At 45.9% G+C, this 23,254-nt stretch overlaps 1 protein-coding gene across 1 annotated transcript in view; it reads left to right on the forward strand.

Annotated features, from left to right (window-relative positions):
- Positions 1-23,254, forward strand: part of CUX2 (cut-like homeobox 2) — a 362,552-nt gene that overhangs the window by 272,729 nt on the left and 66,569 nt on the right. Inside the window, exon 4 of the mRNA XM_006865423.1 lies at positions 2,547-2,625. Within this exon, the coding sequence (XP_006865485.1) occupies positions 2,547-2,625 (79 nt within the window). The remainder of the gene's footprint in view (positions 1-2,546; positions 2,626-23,254) is intronic.

A 23,254-nucleotide genomic window follows, 5' to 3' on the forward strand; every position in this document is an offset into this window, starting at 1 on the left:
TGTGTTGTTGTTGGCGGAGCTCTCTGCTATACGTCCACCCGATCCGCCATCTTGTTTGTTCCTCCTACATATTCTTTCTTGAAACCTACTCTTTGAAATCTGCTCTAGACATCCCACTCACAGCACATCTCTATTTGGACTCAGTGTGGCTCTCGGCTGTCATATTGAGCAGCCAGACTTGGAGGAACTGCTGACTCCAGTCTTCCCAGAGTGCATCAGACCAGGGGCCTCCTCAGTCTGTCATTGTAACATACCAGAGAGTAGCAAACTTGTCACCCAGCACAGGACAGAACCTATCCCACTAACCAGGCAAGAAGGAGGGGTCATCAGACCAAGAGGGAAATGTCTCTAGGACTTGATATGCATCAGGAGACTTTCAATGGTCATTCCATGTGTTAAATCGTTTGATTCTCCCAGCAACCCTTTGAGGACGATTGTCATATTGTTGTTAGGTATCACTGAATCATTTCCATCTCATAGTGACCCTAGGTACAACAGAATGAAACTCTGCCAACCTTGCACCGTCCTCACCATCCTTTCTGTGTTTGAGTCCATTGTTGCAACCACTCCCTCAGGCCATCACGTTGAGCGAGCGTCTTCCTCTTTTTCATTGACCCTCTACTTCACCAAGCATGATGTCCTTCTCCAGGGCCCCTCCTGATAACATGTCCTGTTAGTACACACACTTTACAGATAGGAAAATGTTGTTGTTGGGTGCCATCAAGTCAATACCAAGCCGTAGCAGTGCCATGTCATGTGACAGAGTAGAACTGCTGCCCCATAGGGTTCCTATAAAGCAGATCCCCACGTCTTTCTCCTGTAGAGCCGCTGGGTGGGTTCAGACCACCCACCTTTCAGTTAGCAGCAAGAATGCAGAGACACTGAAATTTAAGTGACTTACCTTCCCGACAACTAATAAGTGGTGGAGCTGGGATTTGAATCCAGGCGGCATGGCTCCTACATCTGGGTGCTGGGAACCAGCTGGTTTGGCTTCCTCTGTGACTGGATTGATTCAGAAATGGCCCCAGCTGGCAGGGAGTGAAGATGAAACTCCATAATAGTGCCACAGACAGGACCTAGAGTTGATACAAATCAACTGAGTTTGTTCATTCAACAAACCAAGCCGAGCACCTATTGTGTGCCAGGCTTTTTATGCTGGTAGAAAAATTCAATAGCAGACTCTTCCTTCCTTGTCCATTGGTACGTATAAGTAAAGTCCAACTCTGAACCCAAACCCACTGCCACTGGCAGAATAAAGCTGCCCACAGGGTTTCCTGTGTGTGTCCTGGTATGGCGCTGTGGGCTAATGCGTCACACTGCAAGTTGTTTGAAATGCTAGTTCAGTGGTTCAAGCTCACCAGCTGCTCCTTGGAAACCCTACACATGGTCACTATGGATTGGAATCGACTCGATGGCACTTAACAACAACAGGGTTACCAAGGCTGTAAATCAGAAGCATACTGCCTTGTCTTTCTCCGTCAGAGCGGCTGATGAGTTCAAACCACTGACTTTTACTTTAGCAGCCTTCCTTCCAGGGCTCATTACAACTCTGAAAAAGAAACTCTAAGAAGTAGATGCTCCGAGTAGATTCATTGTTTAAAAAGTTGTTGTTGGAGAGAAAGGTTTGTTCATGTGGGGGGAACCCATCCCAGTCCAATGGAGGCACATACTGAGTGGCCTGGCATTTGTAGAGTGAGTGACCTGTGAGTGTTAAGAGCTTGCTCCAGCTGAAGGAGGCTTCCTAAAGGACTGATCTACCAAGTTCCCAGAACAAGGCGGCTCTGAGGGCAGAGCTGCGTTGAGCAGTAAGATGCTCACCCATGCGGTGAGAGCTTATTCACAGGCATCTCGCCAGTTCTCACTGTCCGACAAGAAACTCCGTGAGCAAGAGAGTGATTGTCGTCACCACTTGGTGTGTCCGATCGTTCATTTATTCAGTCAGTCAAAAAGTTAGTGATGGGGCGCCTTTGGTTCATATAACTCTTACCTCCTGAGATTTGTTGAAGGTGTTTGATATAAGAACTTGAACGATTGCTTTTCATTTTCAGTAGCAGGAATTATTCCTCCAACGTGTTCTAATTTCTCCTCAAACATGTCATATTTGAACTTCTAACATTGCCCTTTAATAATAATAATAATAATTAATAAAAGCTATCAAAATAATAATTAACCAAAAATGCTATCAAAATAATAATAATTGACAAAAGCTTACTGTGTGTCAGACCTTGGCCAAGCACTTATATACAGTTTCCTTTCTTCCCTACAGCAGGTCTAGGAGGTGGGGTCTGCTATTGTCCCCATTTTACAGATGAGGAAACAGGATTGAAGAGGGGTGGTGACTTGCCCAAGGTCACACAGTTGGGACACTGTGGAGCTGAGATTTGGGATCTGAACTCTTTATCCCATACTGTTAGCCTACATTGCCCCTCCCCACACTTTGCAGCCCTGCCCCCCATCCCACATTTGCAACCATAGAATATGATCCAGATGTGAAATCTGCAGACCCAGATGCCATGATTACATGTGATTCTCTCTTGTTTCCAAAGGTCGTGGCTCTTAGTAAGCGAAGCCAAGAAGCAGAGGCCGCTTTCCTGAGTGTTTATAAGCAGTTAATTGAAGCTCCAGGTAAGAAATGCTTGAACTCCACAATATACAACAAGAAACTTTTATCAGGTCTGTTGTGTGGGCTTCCTCTCAGTAGGATCTGGGGTCAGGTCAGATTCCTGAAAGAGGTCAGGCCTTCATGGATGGCAGTCTAGGACGACTGTGATGAGACGGGCCTCATCCCATCTTCCTCCAGTGCTTTCTGACATCACCTGGGGAGCCTGTTTTTGAGGGGCTCCTGGTGAGATCACCCAGCTCGTCTTCTTTGTAGACCCAGGTGCCTTGCCCGCTAGAATCCCTTGCTATTGCCCCAAAGGATGGAAGGTGCTTCTCTGCCACCAGTAGGCCTGAAGGAAAGACCCCATTGTTCTCCCCTAAAATAGCTCAGCTAACTTTACAAACTGGGTGGAACAAAAAATTCAGTAACAAAAGAACACATATGTCATAATTCCAGTTATATCAAATAGAAAATGGGCAAAAATGAACCTGTTTGCACTATTCACAATAGCCAAAAGGTTGAAACAAACCAAATGTCCATCAACAGACAAGTGGATAAACAAAATGTAGTCTATCCATATAATGGAATATTAATCCACCATAAAAAGGAATGTAGTTCTGATATATACTATGGTATGGAAGAACCATAAAAGAACATGCACAGTAAAAGAATTCAGACACAAAATACCACGGATTGTGTGATTCCATTTATATGAAATATCCACCATAAGCCAGTCTATAGAGACAGGAAGGGAACTGGTTGTTGCAGGAGCTAGAGGGAGAAAGCAAAGGAGAGTTAGTGCTTTAATGGGTCTGGATGAAAATGTTCTGAAACGTACAGATAGAAGTGATGGTTGCACAGCACTGTGAATGTACTAAATGCCACTGAATTATCATTTGAAAATGATTAATTTTGTGTTAGGTGAATTTCACCTCAATTTAAAAAAAAAAATTAATCTGTGCTCTTAGAAGTCAAGATAGGGGAAAAAGGTCTGGAGATGTCCTTTCTGAAGATTAGCCAGTGAAACTCTATGGAGGAAAAAAAGAGTTTATGCTGAGGTCAATTTACCTACAACCAAAAACCTCATGGGATTGGTTCCTTGGTTTGGAGATTTAGGGTCATGGTTTCATGGGACATCCCAGTTAACTGGCCTAATAACATGTTTATTGTTTAAGGTCTATATCCTAGTTTATTATTTGGGGTCTTAAAAGCTTGCAAGCAGTCATCCAAGGCATGACAATTGGTTTCAATTCACAATTGGAGCAACAGAAATAAGGAGTGTTAGAAATAAGAAGAAGCTATGAAATGTGGAAGGGGCTCTGGTAGCATAGTGGTTACGAATCGGGCTGGGAATCTCAGGGTCAGCAGTTCGAAACTACCAGCTGTTCCGCGGGAGAAAGGTGAGGCTTTCTGCTCCCATAAAGATTTACAGCCTCGGAAACCCTGTACAGGGTCGCTATGAGTTGGAACCGACTCCACAGCACATAACAACAACAACATGAAGTGTGTGGCTGTCTCCTTGAACAACTAACTCCTTCCTTTGCCATGAGACCAGAACTGGATGATGTACCGCTATCATTACTGAACATTTTGTCCAAAGATCCCATAAACAAATCCTGATCAAAATGGGGAAATGCAGAACAGAATTTCAAATTCTCGTGGACTCCGGATTTTCAGAGCCTTGGAGGGTAAATGAACTATTTACTGAAACTATTGCCCTGAGATACTCTTTAAACCTTGAACCAGAAATATCCCTTGAAGTTCTTAAAACAAAACAATAGCTTAATAAATGAAGACTGTCTGCCTTGAGCATTATGCTCTTTTAAGAGCTATCTTGTTGTTGTTGTTGTTGTTGTTGTTGTTGTTAGGTGCTGTCAAGTCAGTCCCACCTCACAGTGACCCTGTATAGGGTTTCCGCGGAGTAGCTGGTGAATTTGAACCGCCAACTTTACAGTTCAAACTGACCTTGCAGTCTAATGCATTATCCCTATCTATATGGGAGATGTAGAGTCCAATGCTAGGGCTCTCACAGCTCAGTTCTCAGCTCAGTCAATAAGTATTTCCAGGGCATCTGCTCCATGTCACAACGCAGCATGCATGGGGTGGGGGTGGGGGTCTATATGCATTTCCTGTGGCCACTGTAACAAATGACCACCAACTTGGCTTTTGTATTCTCTCGCAGTTCTGGGGGCTAGAAGTCTGAAATCAAGGTGTCAGCAGGGCTGACTCTAGGGGAGAATCCTTCCTTGCCTCTTCTAGCTTCTGGTGGGTCCTGGCATTCCTTAGCTTGTGGCCACATCACTCCAGTCTCCACCTCCATATTCACATGGCCCGCACCTTTGTCTCTTATTGGGACACTTGTCACTGGGTTTAGGCCCCACCTCAAAATAATCCAGGACAGTTTCATCTCAAGATCATTAATGACATCTACAAAGACCCTTTTCCAAATGACAGTCACACTCTCAGGGCCCAGGAGTTAGAACATGGACATGTCTTTTGGGGACCACCATTCCATTCTCTGCAGAGGCTTCCTTGCTCCACATCTCATACTTGCAGGAGCTCAGTGCTTCCTTCCTCCATAAGGAATGCTTTGGTGGTGGGAATGTGGCCGGAGCTGGTGCCACAGCCCCACTGGGCTCCATCCCTGTAAGGATGCAGCTCCATGGCAGTGAGAGTCACGGATACTCTCACCCAGGGCCTTGCTCTACCACATTTCCCAATAATTGTGCCATTCTCATCAGTAGTGTCTGGTTCCTCCCAGTTCAGTCCTTGGAACTTTGGTGGCACAGTCGTAAAGAGCTTGACCACTAACCAAAAGATCGGTGGTTCAAACCAATCCGCTGCTCTGCGGGAAAAAGATGTGGCAGCTGGAGACTTTAGATCCAGAGAGGGAGAGGACTGTGTGCTGAAGACCTGGGGGCACGGGGGAAGGATTGTATGGAGGGGATTGTAACCTTGGCAATGAGACCATATCCGATAGAATGAATGTAAATTAAAAAAATTTAAAAAAAAGAGGGAACCTAGATCCAGAGGGCGTGGAGGAAGGTAGACTCTCCACTGAATAGTACCCAATCTGTCTAGGTGGGGCTGATGAAAGGAAATGCGGATAGGTCTCTTGTGATGCAATAGTGAATAATTGTTATCACTGATTGTGAGGGTTGGAAATGTAAAGGTAGACATTTTGTAGTAAGGAGGGGTGTGATTAACTTTGCAGTCTAGGAGAGGAGGTCCCTAGGACCATCAAGGGAGAAAAGCGGAGAGCGGGACCCTACCCAGAGAAGCAGTGATGCCTGAGATGGAGGCAGAGACAATGATGTGAAGAGATAGAGGAGTTGGGGACTTAGACACAGAGAGGGAAAGGAGCTGTGTGCTGATGACGGGAGGTGGGGAGGGGGGCAGACTTGTAGGGTATACCCTTTGGTTGATTGATGATGCATGGAGGGGATTGTAACCATGGCAATGAAACGATATACGATAGGATGAATGTAAAACTAATGTTCTCCCACGTACACTATCACATAATTCACAATAAAACATTAAAAAAAAAAAAAAAGATTTTAGCTTTAGAAACCCTATAGGGCAGTTCTAGTCTGCCCCATAAGTTGAATATACTCTGTGGCCATGGGTTTGGGTATCACAAAGCATATTGGAGTATAACCCAACATAGAGCCCAGGGATTCTTCCCCGCCTGCATCCTCCACTGAGCCCTGGAGTACCACACCCGGAGCATCAAGGGCAGCACTGAGAAGCCTCATATTTCCAGGCTTTGGGACCAGATTCAGGCTTGAATCCTGCCAAACCACTAATTCCATGACTTCAGACAAATTACTTCACTGTCCTGAGCCCCACCTCTATGTCTATTAGTTAGAAATAATATTAGAACCTGTCTCATAAGGTTTTTGAGCATCTTCAAGGAGCTAAAATAGCTTATCACATTCAGCCTAGTACATGGCACATGATAAGTACTAAGAGTTTTGTTGCTGTTGTGTACCGCAGAGTCGGCTCTGACTTGTAGCAATCCTGTAAAGGGATTCCAAGAGTAATTGATGAGTTTGAATTCCCAACCTTGCAGTCCACAATCCAGTGCTTGTCCTACAGTGCCACCAGGATTCCACTAAAAGTGAGCTACTCTCATGATCGTGTATGTGTCTGCATCCCCAGAGACATAAAATCCTCCGTAAAATCTGCACTGAGGCTTACCAAACCTGTACACCATTGTTGTTAGCTGCCATGGAGTCGGTCCCCTACCCCATGTACATACTGAAACTACTCCAGGGTTTTCTTGTCGATACAAAATCAGAGCACCAGGACATTTTCTTCAGAGGATGGGTACAAACCACCAACCTTTCAGTTATCATCCAATCATAAACCAATTGTGCCACCCAGGCTCCCCCGGCACACAGCCCCAAAAACCATACTCAGTGCCATCAAACCAACTCCAACTCATAGCAAGCCTGCATAGATAGGGTTTCTGAGGCTGTAAATCTTTATAGGAGCAGAAAGCCTCATCTTTCTCACACAGAGCGACTGGTAGGTTTGACATGCCATCCTTGCAGTTAGAAGTCCAATGCTTACCCCACAGTGCCACCAGGGTTCCTTCTCACTCAGTTGTTGTTAAGTGCCCTTGAGTTGGTTCCAACTCACAGCAACTCTGTGTAGGGTTTCCAAGGAGTGGCTGGTGGGTTTGAACTGAGGGCCTTATGTGAGTTGGTACCAACTCATCACAACTCTACATAGAAGGAAGCACTGCCCAGTCCTGAGCCAGCCTCACAGTCATTGCTCCTCAAAGTCCATTGCTGCTGCCACTGTGCCAGTCCATCTCACTCGGGGTCTTCCTGTCTTTCTCCAGTCCTCCACTTTACCAAAAATTATATCCTTCTCCAAGGATTGGTCCCTTCTGATAATGTCCAAAGTATGAGAGACAAAATCTGGCCATCCTGGCTTCCAAGGAACATTCTGGCTGTACCTCTTCCAACACAGAATGGTTTGTTCTTTTGGCAGTCCATGGTACTTTTAATATTTTTCTCCAACACCATAACTCAAATACATCAATTCTTCTATGGTCTTCCTTATTCACTGTCCAACTTTTACATGCATTTGAGGTTATTGAAAATATCATGATTTGAGTGAGGTGCACCTTAGTCCTCAAGCTGACATCTCTGCTCTTAAACATTTTAAAGAGGCCTTATGCAGCAGATTTGCCTAATGCAATACATCGTTTGATTTCATGACTACTGCTTCCATGAGTGTTGATGGTTGATCTGAGCAAAATGAAGTCTTTGACAACTTCAATCTTTTCTCCATTTATATGGATGTTGTTTATTTGTCCAGTGGTAAGGATTTTTGCTTTATTTACTTTGAAATGCAACCCATGCTAAAGGCTATGGTCTTCAATCTTCATCAGTATTTTTAAGTCCTCTTCACTTTTAGCCAGCAAGGTTGTATTATCTGCATATTGCAGATTGCTCATGAGTCTTCCTCCATTCCTGATGCCACGTTTTTCTTCATATAATCCAGCTTCTTTAATTATTTGTTCAACATACAAATTGAATAAATATGGTGAAAGAATCCAACTCTGGCACACACCTTTCCTATTTTCAAACCATTTTGTGTTCCCTTGTTGTATTCAAACAACTGCTTTTTGTTCTATGTACAGGTTCCTCATGAGCATAATTAAATGTTCCAAAATACTCATTTTCCTCAATGTTGTCCATAACTTGCCATGATCCACACAATCGAAAGCCTTTGCATAGTCAATAAAGCACAGGTAAACATCTTTCTGATATTCTTTGCTTTCAACCAAGATCCATATGACCTCACCAATGATATCCCTTGTTCCATATTCTCTTTTGAATCCAACTTGAGCCTCTGGAAGTCCCCTTACATAGCTGTTGTTGTTAAGTGCCATCGAGTTGATTCCGACCCATAGCGATTCCGAGGAGCAGCTGGTGAGCTTGAACCACCAGCCTTGCAGTTCAAATGGCTTTGCAATCTGGCACATTAACCCACAGCGCCACACCAGGACTCCCCTTACATGGGGGTTATGTGCCGTGGAGTTGGCTCAGACTCATAGCGACCCTGTACAGGGTTTTCGAGGCTATAAATCTTTATGGGAGCAGAAAGCCTTGTCTTTCTCCTGAGGACCAGCTGGTAGTTTCAAACTGCTGACATTAAGGTTTGCAGCCTGATTCATAAGCACTATGCTACTAGAGCTCCTTACATAGTAGGTACCTAAGAAGTGTTTGTTGAATCAATTAGAAATAATCCTCAGAGACAGAACAAAGCAGAGGGTCCATCTGAGCAAAGAGGCACACTGTTTCAACTAGCTCAGGCAGCATTTGTGGGGTGTCTGTGGGCACGAGGTGCTTGCTAGACACTAAGAACTGACCTGGGAGCCACAGATTCAGACTCAGGCCCAGCTTGCACTCTGAAGGCCGAGGTCAGTTCACCACTCAAATCACCTGTCATCACAAACCCTGGGGGCACATTGAGTCTGGTGTTTGGAGGTGGGAAGAAAGACTGAGGAAAAACCCTGAGGAGGGGCTGACCACTCCTACTTGGAATGGCATCCTTTCTGGGACTCTCATCCTCCCGGAGCCAGGGCTGTTGAAACACAATTACAGGGCCAGAAGTGCAGCACCAGCCTAGGTCCACAAGAGCTCCCATTTGGCCTGGAACTTTCTGAAGGACCCAAATACTCTTTCCCAAAGTCTGGGAACAGGGAGTTGTTTCCAAGCCTGGTGCTGACTCCACAAGTCTGACCTCCCAGCTTTCCTCCCCAGCAAATGCAGGGGTGGGGGGAGTGGTCCCCAGCTGTCAGAGAATGAGAAACCTTAACTGATGGAGACTACCTTACCAACAGCCCCTTTAGGGCTTCTAATTCATTTTTGAGACATTTAAGAATAACAAAATGTTTTAATGATTTCTTAGGGGAATTGGGAAGACATATTTTTGTTCTCATTAAATTTTATTCTCCAACACAAGAACCAAATGTCATATGTGGTTTGGACGCTCTGAGCCTCCCCCATCACTGCCCATCTCCCCCTTCGCTGCCCCCCTCCATAAAAACAATATTCTTGAAAAATGCACCCGGCTGCTCAAGCTCCTGATTTCCTGTTTCTTGACAGACAAATTATTTGTCGAACTACTCCCCCCAATTCTACCCACCACAACCCCTCCGAAGCCACACAAGTCCTGATTCAACATTTTTGTTTTGAATGACTGCTGCCAACACAAATCTTTGGCGGAGAAAGCGATAGAGCATGATTGCTCAGCAAGTATTTTGATAAGTGTGCAGCCTGTATGTCTGTAATTACGAAAGAAAACCGTAAATCTTTTGGATATTGTTCACACAGATGTGGCGTGAAGTGAGAAAAAAAAGCAGTAAAACGTGTTAAAAGCATAATTAATGTCATTGTCGTCGAGGATGATTTGATTTAAACCTCTCTGACTTCTGTATGGGTGACGGCTGATTTCTTTATCACGCTCATCGAGCCACTAGGTACCGACCTAGGCTTCAGAAAGCTAACCTGTTAAATGAGTGATTACTTTAAAAGGTGGGGAGAGGGGGAGGAAAGAAAAAAAAAAAACCACAAAGAAGTTAAGAGTAAGAAAGCAGGCAGAGGCACACGGCTAAGGAGATGAGAAGGGGAGAGGTAAGTGCTTCCAAATGTCTTTCCTGTTCTGCTTTGATTGCAAGTCTTCATGGGAGTTTCTCTCCCGACTTCCTCTGGGACGTGAGGTTGGTCTGCTGAGTGGTTAGGCATTCTGATTGCTTCGTCAGAGATGAGTGAGGAAGAGGGGAAACTTACCGAGGTGGTTTAGAGATATGTGATCTTAAGTCAGAGCCTACCATATCTTTGTCTTTGTTGTTGTTAAGTGCCATCGAGTTGATTCTGGTTCATAGCGACCCTGTATAGGGTCTCTGAGGAGCAGCTGGTGGGTTTGAACCACCGACCTTGCAGTTAGCAGTCCAGTGCTGGATCCTATAGCACTACACGAGGATGCGTCTTTGTTGTTATTAAGTGCTGTCAAGGTGGTTCTGCCTCATAGTGACCCTGTATAGGGTTTCCAAGGTGGGTTTGAATTGCCGACCTTATGGTTCACAGTCTGGTGGTGACCCCAGCTCATCAGCTGACATGAGGATTTGATGTGCTGCTATGTGTAAGAAGCATTTAGTAAAGTTTAATGTTTGGTAGGAGTTCCTGGTGTGGTACCGTAGCATAATCACTGGACTGCTAACCACAGGCTGGTGGTTCAAACCCACCAGCTTCTCCTTGGAAACCTTATACAGGATTGCTATGAGTGAGTCAGAACCAACTCAGAAACATTTAACAACAAAGACTGGCTGTCCTTACGGAGCTGGCATCAGGCTTTAGGCATGAGAATCACAAAAGTCACAAGTGTCTGCTATTGATTGCACACGGCTTGGTTCATTGTCAAGAAGGGAGGGCTTGACAAGTTCCTGCAGTGTTTCCGGGTGTTTTTGTTTTTTATACTTGTGCCCCCCCACCATTGTAAAAGTAGTATATGCAAAAAAAAAAAGTAGTATATGCATACTGTCAAAAATTTGGAGAACACTGAGAAGTAGAAAGGAAAAACTGTCAGCCAAAAACGCAGCATTAAATTTGTATTGTTTTTCTTTCTGATCTTTTTCCTAATTACTTTTTCAAAAGAGTTATTCATTCTGTTTTTTTTATATACTCGTCTGAATCCTGCTTCCTTTCACCCAGCCTCAGCATTTTCACTGCTTCATGTGACTCTGCAGCCTGAGAAACTTTGGTTTGTTAACAAGTCTGATTGTGTGCTGCGTGGCTGGATTGGTATTTACTGGACACCCTCTCCAATGCTAGACATTTAGGGTGCTTGAAACCACCCAGATAATTGGTGGCTGTTTTGTAGTTTTGAGGATGAGGAAGAAAACTTGGGAAGGAAAATATATACCATAGCCATGTATTGATTGCATACCCAGAATCAATGGTCAGAAAGAATAATTTTTTTTTTTCCCTCCTTGATGATGTATTCTGTACTCCTTTATTTACTGGTAATACTACCTTTTTACAAGTTATGAACGCTCCGTGTTTTTGTTGTTTTTAAATGCTAGTTTGTACCTTTAGTCTTGTTTGGCAATGCGGATTAGTGCTATGGACTGCAAGATTGGTTTGAACCCAAGGTCAGCAGTTCAAGCTTACCAGCAGCTCCTCAGAAACCCTATAAAGGGTCACTGTGAGTCAGAACAGACTTGATGCACTTAACACCACCAACAACAGTCCTTAGTCTTATCTTCTATCAGAAAATGGATTGTTTTCTTATTGATTTGTAGATGCTCTTTGTATATTAGAGATATTTTGGTATCCATGTTTCATATCTTTTCTCCTGGTTTACCTTTTGCTTTTTAAATGATTTTATAATGTCTTTTTTATATGGCACATAATGGAGTGGGCATTCAGAAAGTATTTGCAGAAAGGAAGGAATGCTGTCAATCCTTTACTTTATGACTTCTGGTTTCATGTCATATTTCAAAACTCTTGTTCACTTCACAGCTGTAGTTTTTTGTTGTTTTAAGTCCTTTCATGATCTTAATTTTTCTTTTCTTTTTTTTTTTTTTAGTTTAAATCTTTAGACCATCTAAAATTCATGTTAATGTAAAGGAGCTCTGATTGCATAGTAGGTTACGCATTGAACCATGAGGTCAGCAGTTGAAATCCACGAGTCGCTCTGCAGTAGAAAGATGCAATTTTCTGGTCCCGTAAAGATTTTGCACCCTGGGAAACTCTATACAGTGTCATTATAAGTTGAAAGTACCTTTACAGCACACAACCCCCACCAAATAGTAAGATGGATATCTCTCATCTAGCGCCACCTAGCAGATAAGACACCTTCTCAGATGCAGGGAAATGTGGAGGTTAGTGTCATTATCAACTCTCCCTGCCCTCACCTCCTCCCTCTCGCCTGTAGGATCAGAGGATCAGAAGAAATACCAAGTATAAAGTGAGAGTGTTTAGTTCATAAAAGAGTAAAGCTATGATGCTTCCTGATGTCAGCTTTACCCAAAGATGGTAGTTAAGGTTAGAAGGCAATGTCCCACCATTTACTGGCATACTTGTGCTTTGTCCATGTCTTTTCCCCTGCTCAGAGCGCCTTTCCTTCAGCGCCTGACTGAGCTAGGCTACTCCTGCTAGCCGGGCATTGGGGAAAGGATTGATGAACACTAAGCATGGTGCTAGTACCCAGTAGGTGCTCAATAAATGGCCATTTCCTTTCAGACGGGAGGGCAGGCATGTCACCCATGTCTTTCCACTGCCTCGTCCTCTGAGCACCTACTATGTGCCAAGTCCCATGGAAACATGATCCTGAGTACAACAGTGCCCCCACAGCCCATGGCAGACAACAGAACACACAGCATGACTGGGCTCCAAGGAGGCAATGGGCCTCGCAGGAAGGGCCTTAGGGAGAGCGGCATTTGGAACGGGGTCTGACCTGAAGTACTGCCTTGAATCATGCAATGCACTTAGCCCCATACAGACACAAACTCACCAATCCCCACTACATCCTTGGAGGTAAATGCCATCATTTGGTGCCTCTTTGCAAGTTCAGATAACTCAATTCACTTACCCAAGGCCACAAAGAGGAGAACCGGTAGAGCCCAAATGCAGACTTCCTAGTCTTCTTGGCGGAACGCCCCCAAAACTTCAGGGAGGGGGCAGTTTTACTGAAGGCAACAGAGTCACAGTGTACAAATTGGGGGAATGGGGAGATACCAGGAGCAATAGTTGGAGACAAAAGAAGAGAAGTAAATTCTAAACTGAAGGACCTTCCTACAGAGTAGGACCAGTGCTGTTGGTTTCCTGTGTCACCTTTGACCTCTCTGAGCTTCAGTTTCCTGAAATGTAAAATATGGATGCTGAGCTCATCCAATTATAGCATTGTTAGGTGCGCACCACAGAGTGATCGCCCTACAATTTAGTCAACAAACCTGTGTCCTCTGCTCAGCACCAGAAGCACAGTGACGTACAGAACAGATACTCCTCCTACCCTCACGGAGTTCTCTGTCCAGCTCAGTACTTGCGAACGTTATTTTATTTTATTTACAATAGACGTAAGTTCAAGTTCTGACTGCTCCTCCCTGGCTCCTCCTGCATTCAGTTTTCTTCTTCTGGAAAAAACATCTGTGCCCCCCACAATCACTGGGAGAGTTAGACGAGATGAAAAGAGCAGTGAATCTCGCACTTAGTAAATGCTCAGTAAACAGTATCCACTACTATCATTATTGTTGTTGTTGTTTTCATTGTTATTATTATTATCATCACCCGTCAGTGATAAAAAGGAAGACCCTCATTCCTAGCCCCTCTATCCCTGTGAAGTCAGGAGCCCCCTCATCTCCCCCAAGCAACTGACCTAGGCAATGGAAGGAAGAAAGAGGTGGGTGGACGCCTGGCTCACAGCTGAGTATAGGGGCTTCACACCCCATCTGCTATCAAAAAGTTAAGATTAAAGGATCAAAGTTAGTCTCGCTGCCACCGTCAATAGCCTGAGCCTCCCACCCACACAGGCGCCCGGAGTCGGGGCCCAGATGGAAGAAGGCTTCTGTCTCAGGGATATTTTGGAGGGGTGCACGCATACTTCTGCATATATGTGTTTCTAAACAGTCTCTCGGACAGCCTTTCCGGCTCTGGCTTTCCTTAAAAAGCTCCAAATGCCACTTTCCTTCAGATGGACACAGTGGGAGGATTGCAACAGCTTTTCCTAGACTCCCCAGCTTCCCCCCACCTCCCGCCAGAACCCCAAAGATGCTTAAAAAATAAAGAAGAAAGAAAAGAAACACCAACAGCATCAGCTAGTGGTGGGAGATGGAATAGCTGCTGTACTGGTCTCGCTAGCAGCCTTAAGAAATCCTGGTGTGATGTTAAACTCTCTTTAAGTCTTTTGGCCATTTTCTCTAGGGGCTCATGAATTAGACATTGTTTTAGGCAGTTTGATGGCTGTACAACCAAGGCAGTTCCTTTGCCCAACAATGTTTCCCCCTCCCCACGTGCCAACCTCAACCAGTCCATATTTTATCTGCGCCTGAACTGTAGGATAAGCACTGGACTTCATGGCTGACAGTTCAAACCTGTCAACCACTCCTTGGGAGAAAGATAAGGCTTTCTGCTCCCATAAAAATTTACAGCCTCAAAAACCCTGTACAGGGTTGCTATGAGTCGGAACTGACCCGACGGCCCTTAACAACAAGTCCATTGGAGTCCTGCTGCCCCTGCCCTGGCTCATGTATCCACTGTGTGTATATTGCAGGAGGGAAGTGGCGGGGGAGCCCGCCTTTCACCCTTCTGGAGTCTTGGCTGGAAAGTTTCCGGTGGAAGTGCTGAGCACCGCAAAAAAACCGGGCTCCTGGCCCCCAGACAAGCAGTTTTCAGATTGTTCTATTCCTTCTCCGCACACCAGGATATGAGGTTTGCCAGGCACTGGTCAGGGACAGGGGTCATTTTGGAGGTCAGAAGCTTTGTAGAGGCCAGAGTTTCCCGAGTTACGTCCCCGGAAGGGGCGTGGCTGAGGTGTACTTGATAAAGTTCGGACACACCAAATGCACTGTATGGCAGGTGTCCACCGTTCTGCTTCCTTCCAGATGAAGTCTGAATGAGGTGCTCAGGTGTCTTCAACACCTACGTGACACTGTGAATCTCTGGTTTTAACCAAGAGAGAGCCAGCCTAGATCTGAACAGAATTAAGCAAAAGTAGTCCCTTTGTTGTTTGGTTTTCTCTTGGTTTTTATTTATAGGGCTAAATCACCTTCTAGTTATGATACAGGATCCCAATTTTTAAATTTACAATAGTGAAGCAAAATATCTATTAAAATGTATTTAAGTAAAAAACACATGCACACACACACGCAAAACAAATTAAGTCACATAAGGACAAATGACAAATTGGTACTCTGCTGGCGACTTGTGGCTGCAGCAAAAGTTGTGGAGTGCGTACCGCAGTGTCTGGTGTTTGGATGAAGGAGTCATGGTGGCACAGTGGATCAGGTGTTAGGCTGCTAACTAAAAGATTGGCGGTTCAAGCCCACCAGCTACTCTTCAGAAGAAAGGTGAGGCAGTCAAGTTCCACTTACAACCTTGGAAACCCTAGGGAGCAAAGTCACGATGAGTTATACTCAATGGTAGTTCATTTGGTTTGGCTTGGGAGAGAGGCCTGCATTCAAATCCCAGCTCTCTATTTTTCTAGCTCAGAGACCTTGATCAAGTGGTTTCCGTTTGCTGGACCTCAGTTTTCACATGAGAAAAATAGTGGGTGGTATTTGTCTTCTATCTAAGGCTTCTATAACAAATTACCTCAAACCAAACCCTTAAAAAAGATAACTTTATTCTGTCACAGTTCTAAGATCTAGATATCAGCAGACTCAAGCTCTAGGGAAGCCCCTTCCCTGCCTCTTCCTAACTTCTGATGGTTGCCAACAAGCCTGAATGCTCACTGGCTTGTAGACGCCTCACTATAGTTGCTGTCTGCCTCTGTCTTCACATGGCGACCTTCCCTGTATATAGCTCCATGTCCAAACTTGCCTCTTCTTATAAGGATGTCTATCATTGGATCAGGGCCCAACCTAAACCAACATGGCCTCATCTTAACCTGATTATATCTGCCAAGACTCTATTTCCAAGTAAGGTCACATCCACAGGTACCATTGCTAGGACTAGAACATATCTTTTGGCAGGACACAGTTCACCCCACAACTGGGAGGGGAAGGAAATAGCATCTCCCTCATAGGTGCTTTGCTCTGTGTTGTTGTTAGGTGCTATCGAGTAGTTTCCAACTCAGAGTGATCCTGTATATGATTTTTAAGCAACAGCTGGTGAGTTTGAACCACCAAGCTTGAAGTTCAAATCAACCTTGTGGCCCAGTGCTGATCCTACAGTGCCACACCAGGACTCTCCTTTGCTCAGTGGTGAACTATAAATGCATGCAAGGAACCTGGCACCTTCCTGGGGACCAAGAAGAGTGAGTGAGTAAGAGCTCCAGGCTCCAGATGCTAAGAAAGGGTCTTTTCTTCCCCATTCCTCAGCCTCACAAATGTGGGGTCCCATCTGCTTCAGGATAGATGGTTGATGACATTTTGGGGGAAAGTCCAAAAACTCTTTCTTGAAGGCCAGAACCCACTCTGAACCCAAGTACCACCCAAACCAGCCTGTTGGGAAAGGAGGTGAAACTGACCCAGAGTAACCTCTCTAATCCCCACTTCCTTATCTGTAAGCTAGGCTGCTGATCATGAAGGTCGAATGAGATTGTATGAGAGGGACAGTAACATGAGAAACAAGCTGGGGAAGTAGCAGCCCATCTCAGTGCCCTTGGTTTGTTTTTCCTTTGCCTACCTTGCCCCTCTAGAATGTCATCCATAAATATTTGACAACTGAAGAAATGGTGTTTAGCACATAGTAGGTGCTCAGTAAAAATGTATCAACAACAAATGGCTACATTGAAACTAGATGAGTTTGCTATTACTGTTGTAACAAAAGACCACAAACGTAGTAGCTTAAAACAACACAGTTCTTTCAGGTTCTAGTTCTGGAGGTTGGAAGTCTAAAATGGGTCTTGCTAGACTGAAGTCAAAATGTCAGCCCAGCTACATTCCTTCCATAGGCTTTTGAGGAAGAATCTATTCCTTTTTCCAGTGTCTAGAGCCTGCCCACTTTCCTTTTCTCGGGGCCTTTCCTCCATCTCCAAAGCCAGCCACAAGGCATCTTCCATCTCTAACTCTGACCCTCTTCTATCTACAACCTTAATTCCCCCTTGCTCATAGCATCACCTAGTCACAGTTCCAAGAATTAGGACTTAGACAACTTTGGAGACCAGTGTTCTGCCAACCACAGAGATACCCCCACTGAAAACTTTGGGACTCTCTGGCATCCTGCCCTCTCACCCAAGTGCCCAGTTATTTATCTTCTATCACATTTTTTAAGCAATTCACTTTTGTTGCACGTCTACTGTTTGAAAGGCCAGTACCAGGCCCCGGGGCAGATGGGATGATTCAGACATGCAGACAAGCTGCCCCCAGCCCCCGTGACTATCAGGTTCTTACAGAACATTTTCTCCCAAACATATTAAAGATTTGTTGTCATTTCTCTCTCTTTCAATTTTTGTTCACAAGAGCAGCCAGTGACATTGAGTTGATGCTTGGAATAATATCGTTGGGCAAAGTAAATGGAATCCCTTGGATTTGCCAGCTGTCTAGACCAAGCATTTTACCTCTGTATAATTCAGCAGAATTTTCCGGGTATCTGGATGCTAGTAATTTCTTTTTCCCTAACTGAACACCCAGTAAGGTAGTCCAGGGCCAGCTCTCACGGCTCTGTGGATTTCTCCCAGATGAGGGAGGCGGGAAAAATGAGTTTACCAGCATGCCATAAAATGTGGTCACTCAGCATTGTGCGCTGACAGCAGAAATGAAGAGTGGAAAGTGCCCTGGGAAGTAAACAACCCAGTTCCTCCAGAGCCAGGGACAATGAAAACACAGGGGAACCAGAGACAGGACCTGCTGCTTCCTTTTCCAGAATGGGCTTGTCTCCCTAGAAGGCAGCTGAAATGGGGCTACAAGAAGGAAGAAGGGTTAGATGTGGGTAAGGATTTATTTCCTATGAAACTTGGAGACTTAGCAGCAACTTGGGTCCTGCCTTCTCACAGTTGATATTGTATCCAGTCAATTACCACGGCCCTTCAGTTCCTCTTGTCTGTCTCTTGAATTTAAGCACCTCTTCCCATCCGCCACTGCCACTAACCTCTTCTAAGCCAACGCCCACAGTTCCTTAACTATTGCAATACCATTTTGTATAGTGCAGCTTGGGTAATTTACATGTCACTTTCCAGAGTCCTGGTATGACACTGTAGGATAAGCTTACTGAAAGGTCAGCGGTTCAAACCCACTAGCCGCTCCTTGGAAACCCTATAAAGATTGCTATGAGTTGGAACTGACTCAACGGCACTTAACAACCACCACATTCCAGTGCCCTAAAGGAGCATGGTGACTCTGTAGGATAAGCACTAGTCTGCAAATCACAGGGTCAGCATTTCGAACCTATTAATCACTCTACAGGAGAACGATGAAGCTCTCTGCTCCTGCACAGATATACAGTTTCAGAAACCCTATACAGGGTCGTTATGAGTCAGAATCAACTCAACAGCACTTTACAACAAGGAGTCCTGGTGTGGTCCTGTAGGCTAAGTACTGGAATGCTAATGGTAAGGTAGGTGGTTCAAACCCACTAGCCACTCCTCAAAACCCTGTACAGAGTCACTGTGAGCTGGAACTGACTCAACAGCACTTAGCAACAACAAAGGAGCCCTGGTGTTAAGCACTGGACTGCTAACCAAAAGGTCGGTGGCTCAAGCCCCCAGCTACTCCTTAGGAGAAAGATGAGGTTCTCTGCTCTCGTGAAGCTTTGCAGCCTAGGAAACCCGACAGAGCAGCTCTTCTCTGCCCTATAGGGTCGCTGTGAGTTGGAATTGACTAGAAGGCAGTGGTTTCCAGTACCTTTAGGAGAAGTCTATCCTACCAACATTTCAACAGAGGTGCTTTGGGGTGTACCCTCCCCACATCCACCCTCATCTCTCCCCACTCCCCTCCACTCTCCACTCAGCCGCTTGGCCTGGTAATGCAGGTGCCTTCCAGCTTTGCACAAGCTCTGCCCTCTGCTGAACTCACTGTCTACAGCTTGTAGGTGTCTCCTGCGGCACCTGCAGATCTCACCTGCTCAGAGAGGCATCTCCTGACCCAAGGTGGGGCCACCCCCAACCCCCAGGATAATCACTGTGAATGAGCAGCATTTGTCACCCACAAGGCCAAGACTCCTGTCCTCCATGTTCACCAACATAGCCCCAACAGTGCTCAAGAAACTCATGCGGTGTAAAGCAGGCACCTGGATCCACAGGGCCCCATGAGTGATGAGCCAGCATCGCGTTCTGCAGACTTTACAACCACGTGAAGACTAGGGGTAGGGGCCAGAGCCGTTCAGCACTTTGCCCAAAGTCACACAGCAAGCCAGCCGCAAGTCCAAAACAGAACCCTCACTCTTATGCTTCTGGTCTTATGGTAGGAGCACCACCATCTCTGTCCCGATGGCCTACCTCAGGGCAACATGACTCTTTGCAGAGCTGTGTAGCCCTGGATTGAAATCCGACCTCTGCCACTTCTAATCTGGATGACATTGGGCACATGGCCTCTCCTCTCTGGACCTTCATTTCTTCATGCAGATAATAACCGCTTCTACCATCCCAGGCTGTCATGAGAATAAAGAAAGGAAGCAACCCCTGGCTCAGAATGGTGATGATGTAGAAGGGGCTGTCCCAAGTCCATACATTCCAACAAGGCTTCCATCCTCAAGCCGTGTGCTTGAAGAGTTGGAGATCAGTTGTGCAAATCTATGAAGTCTGTGGTGAATGGCATCCCTGGGGGTGTGGCACTCCTGTGCAGTGCACAACCTGCTTGACTGTATGTGTCAGGCCTCAAGAGTTATATTAGTGTTAATATTACTATCACTATACAATTTTATGTTGCCACCAGTACATCCTTCTCATTTCTGTTCTCCTGAAATTCTACTCCTTGGAGATCCAAGTGACATCCTTCCCCACTCCTCGTTTCTTCCCTAAGTCTGTCAGCCTGGCCCCAGCACAAATAAAATCCAGGCCTGCTATCTTTTCCTCATTGCTCAGACTCAGGGGACCCTTGTGGCAGCTGAGATTTCAGTGATGTCCCATGATCTGTCCCATCCAGATATGCTCTGTCCTCAGGACTGCAAGCTGGGTATGGGAGTGGGCCCCCTCAGATCTCCTGGGAAGGACCCAACATCCCTTTAGTGAGTGAGCTCTTGCTCTGAACCAGGCACGATGTTCACTGCTGTACACATCTTAGCTCATCACATCCTCACCATGACCTTGGTAGATGCTTTTATTGTCCCCATGTTACAGAGGGGAAGATGAGACTCAGGGGGGACTCAGTGCCTCACACTGGCTCCACAGCTGGTAAGTAGCACAGGTGGGATCCTCGCCCACTTCTCTCCCCCAGAGCCCATGGTCTGCCTGCCCTCCCTCCTGCTCACAGGTGATCAAACTTCCCCTCCAGACAGAATTCTCCTGAACCTCAGGAGGACCTTCCCTGAGAAGTCTAGCTCCACTGCCTCTGTTACTGAGCAGACGTGTATACTAAGCACCTACTGAGTGTCAGAGAAAAAGATAAACTTCTTTTCTCCTTCGTCCTTCCTTGAGGGCAAGTGTGGGGTTTGTCTTTCCTGGCTGCTTCCAGGGCAGACCTGCCCTGAGAGGCAGCCCACAGTAAGCCCCTAGGTTTCTTTTACCCTCCAAGCCTTTAACAGTCTGGAAGCGCCCTCGTGTGTGGTATGTGGACCGGCAGGGCCTCAAGAGCCACCTCAGCTAGGCAGTCACTCCTCACTCTCTTTTGCGCCTTCTCAGTCCCTTTACTGTTTGCCCCATGGTTACCCAGCCTTGAAATGAACTAACTGGACCAGCAATTCCTTGAGTCTCCCTTTGTGAAAATCCGATCAGCGTGTGTATCAGTTGGGGTTCTTCAGTGTCACGTGGCAGAAGCCAGTTATTAAGTGAAAAAGGAGTAGTGGAGAATAGAGACATCACCTGGCTCAGACAAGACAGACCATCCAGTAGTTGGACAGAGGGACTGTGATATCCTCTCAGGATTAAAGTTCCCAAGGCAGAGATTTGATTGGTTAGCCTGAGTCAAGTGACCTCCCAGGAAATCTCTTGATTGTCAGCCCCATGGGAAGCTAAGTCAGACCTGTTACCAGAAGAGGAAATTGAAACTGGGTGGTAGAAGCCATACAGGCACTCCTTCCCGCTAGTGGAGATCAGAGCCTGGGGGAAAAAGGCAAGAGACCAAACAGCCAAGCCAGGAGAATCCTCACCTGCTTTTCCTATAAGGATTGGGACTAATGCACAGGTTCCCCATAAAAGAACCTCCTAGATTGAGGCCCAAAGATGTTTGACAAGTTCCCAGGAGATTGTGATGTACCCCCTCCCCACCCACTTCAAAACCTGCAAGGACCCTTGAGGACTTCCATTATCTTGCCAGCTGGTGCTAGCTTGCCTGGAGTTCCATGGACATATGACCACATCTCCCTCTGCCTCAGTTTTCGCATCTGTGGAAGGGAATATTCTAGAAACTAACCCATAGTGGGGGAGTCCTGGTGTGGCATTATAGGATAAATTTTGGACTGCTAACCTCAAGCTCAATTATTCAAACCTGCTCCTCAGAAATCCTATACAGGGCCTCTAAGAGTCGGAACAAACTCAACAGCACTTCGCAACATCAGCCCTGTAGCTGTGTAGTTGGAATGGGATGAAATGTAATCTGTGTAACGTATATCCTTGGTGTTGACGCCATACCCCCGCTTTCTCCCAGTGTGGCAGGAAGAGACCCTCAGACCCACCTCAGCCACCAGCAGATGCCCCCTTCCCCATCTATGCACTCATCATGTGGGGTGGGGGCAGACTGGTCCCAGAGGCCCCTCCTTAGTGATTTCTCAGCAGGAATCTTTGGGTTCTAAGTAAAGTTCAAAGCAGAATTAGTGGATTCTAGCTTCTCCTGGGACTGATGAGAACATGCCTGACCAAACCCCGGTTCCCAAGACTCCGCATACGGTGACTATGGGTCCAGCCAGCTCCCAGGTCACTCCAAAACCTCCTGTCAGAGTAGTCATGGCAGCCAGCACTGTCAAACCCCACTGTGCACCAAGCATTATACAGATCTCCATGAAACTGCTCTCACACACTCCCTACAAGGCCTTGCACATGCAACCCCATCTCACAGACAGGGACTCAGAGGCTCTCAGAGATTAACTGTCCACAGCTCTAAGAGTTGGAGCTGACACATGATCACAGGCTTGAACTCTACCCAAATCCACTGCCAGTAAGTCCATTCTGACTCATCACCACCCTGTGGGACCAAGTCTAACTGCCCCATAGGCTGTAAATCTTTAGAGAAGTAGATTGCCGCATCTTTCCTCCTACACAGGAGTTGGTGGATTTGAACCACCAGCCTTTTGGTTAGCAGCTGAGTACTTTAAACACTGTAACACCAGGGTTCTCTTGAGTGATACCAGTACCCTCTAGCTGTGTCTCTCCATGTCGTTAAATCCTCCCAGTGGTTATTCCTGGGAAGTTTGTATCATAGCAACCATATGGGACAGAGTAGAACTGTCCATAGAGTTTCCTAGGCTGTAATCTTTACCGGCCACCACTTGTCTGTCAGACTCCTGGTGTGGCACTGGACTGTGACCCAGAAGGTTGGTGGTTCAAACCCACCAGCTGCTCCTCAGAACCCTATACAGGGTCGCTGTAAGTCAGAACTGACTCCATGGCACATAACAACAACAACGGTGCTGGAAGCTGAGCCCCTCAGGTTGGAAGGCACTCAGAACACAACTGGGGAAGAGCTGCCTTCTCAAAGGACAGTTGACGTGATGACACGAACAGAGTAAAGCTTTCAGGACCTTTATTTGCTGATGGTACACAATTCAAAATGAGGAGAAACAGCTGCTAACATCTCTTAACAATCGAAACATGGAATGTATGAAGAAGTTGTTGTTGTCGTTGTTGTCAGGTGCCATCGAGTCGGAACCGACTCATAGCGAC

This window comes from Chrysochloris asiatica, unplaced genomic scaffold, assembly GCF_000296735.1.
Source record: "Chrysochloris asiatica unplaced genomic scaffold, ChrAsi1.0 scaffold00078, whole genome shotgun sequence".
NCBI lineage: Eukaryota > Metazoa > Chordata > Mammalia > Afrosoricida > Chrysochloridae > Chrysochloris > Chrysochloris asiatica.